The sequence below is a fragment of the Rhinopithecus bieti genome, unplaced genomic scaffold (assembly GCF_001698545.2).
Source record: "Rhinopithecus bieti isolate Rb0 unplaced genomic scaffold, ASM169854v2 repeat_11589, whole genome shotgun sequence".
Classification (NCBI taxonomy): Eukaryota; Metazoa; Chordata; class Mammalia; order Primates; family Cercopithecidae; genus Rhinopithecus; species Rhinopithecus bieti.
Window position 1 is genome coordinate 1 of NW_016905282.1, and position 427 is coordinate 427.

Genomic DNA, 427 nt, shown 5'->3' on the forward strand with positions numbered 1-427 from the left:
CAAGATAGAGGGTCTTTATTCAACAGCAGCTGACAGACCATGCCTCAGTCCTCTGAGGGGATGCATTTCCCCACATACTACTCCTTTCCCACGTTTCCATTCTCTGCAGGCTACAGCTTGATGGAATAAAGGGGATTGTTCTAGAGGTACTTATACGCAACCTTTGAGGGCACAGTTTGGAGGTGGAGTCGCACAGGACATTTGTAAAAGTAGGACAGCAAAGTTTCACTGTAGCCCACAAGGAAGTAGTATTTGTGTGGAGGCAAGTTCCTCAGGACCAGGGCACAGATCTCCAACTGGTTACCCCGGCGCTTTAAAACCAGCTGGTCAGCCAGGCAGCCTGGGAAGGTACCCCACATGAACTTGCGAAGGAAAACATCCTCCACCGTTCGCTCTGCGGCATGGTCCTCTCCATCCAGGTTACCTG

The 427-nt window shown here is 51.1% G+C and overlaps 1 protein-coding gene across 1 annotated transcript; it reads right to left on the bottom strand.

Annotated features, from left to right (window-relative positions):
- Nucleotides 1-140: 140 nt before the first annotated feature.
- LOC108526105 (28S ribosomal protein S24, mitochondrial-like) lies at nt 141-422 on the bottom strand (the record flags this gene model as incomplete). Its single annotated transcript, XM_017866783.1, has 1 exon — nt 141-422. A coding segment is annotated over one exon (282 nt), but the record flags the coding sequence as incomplete, so codon positions are not given.
- Between the last annotated feature and the right edge of the window lie 5 nt (nt 423-427).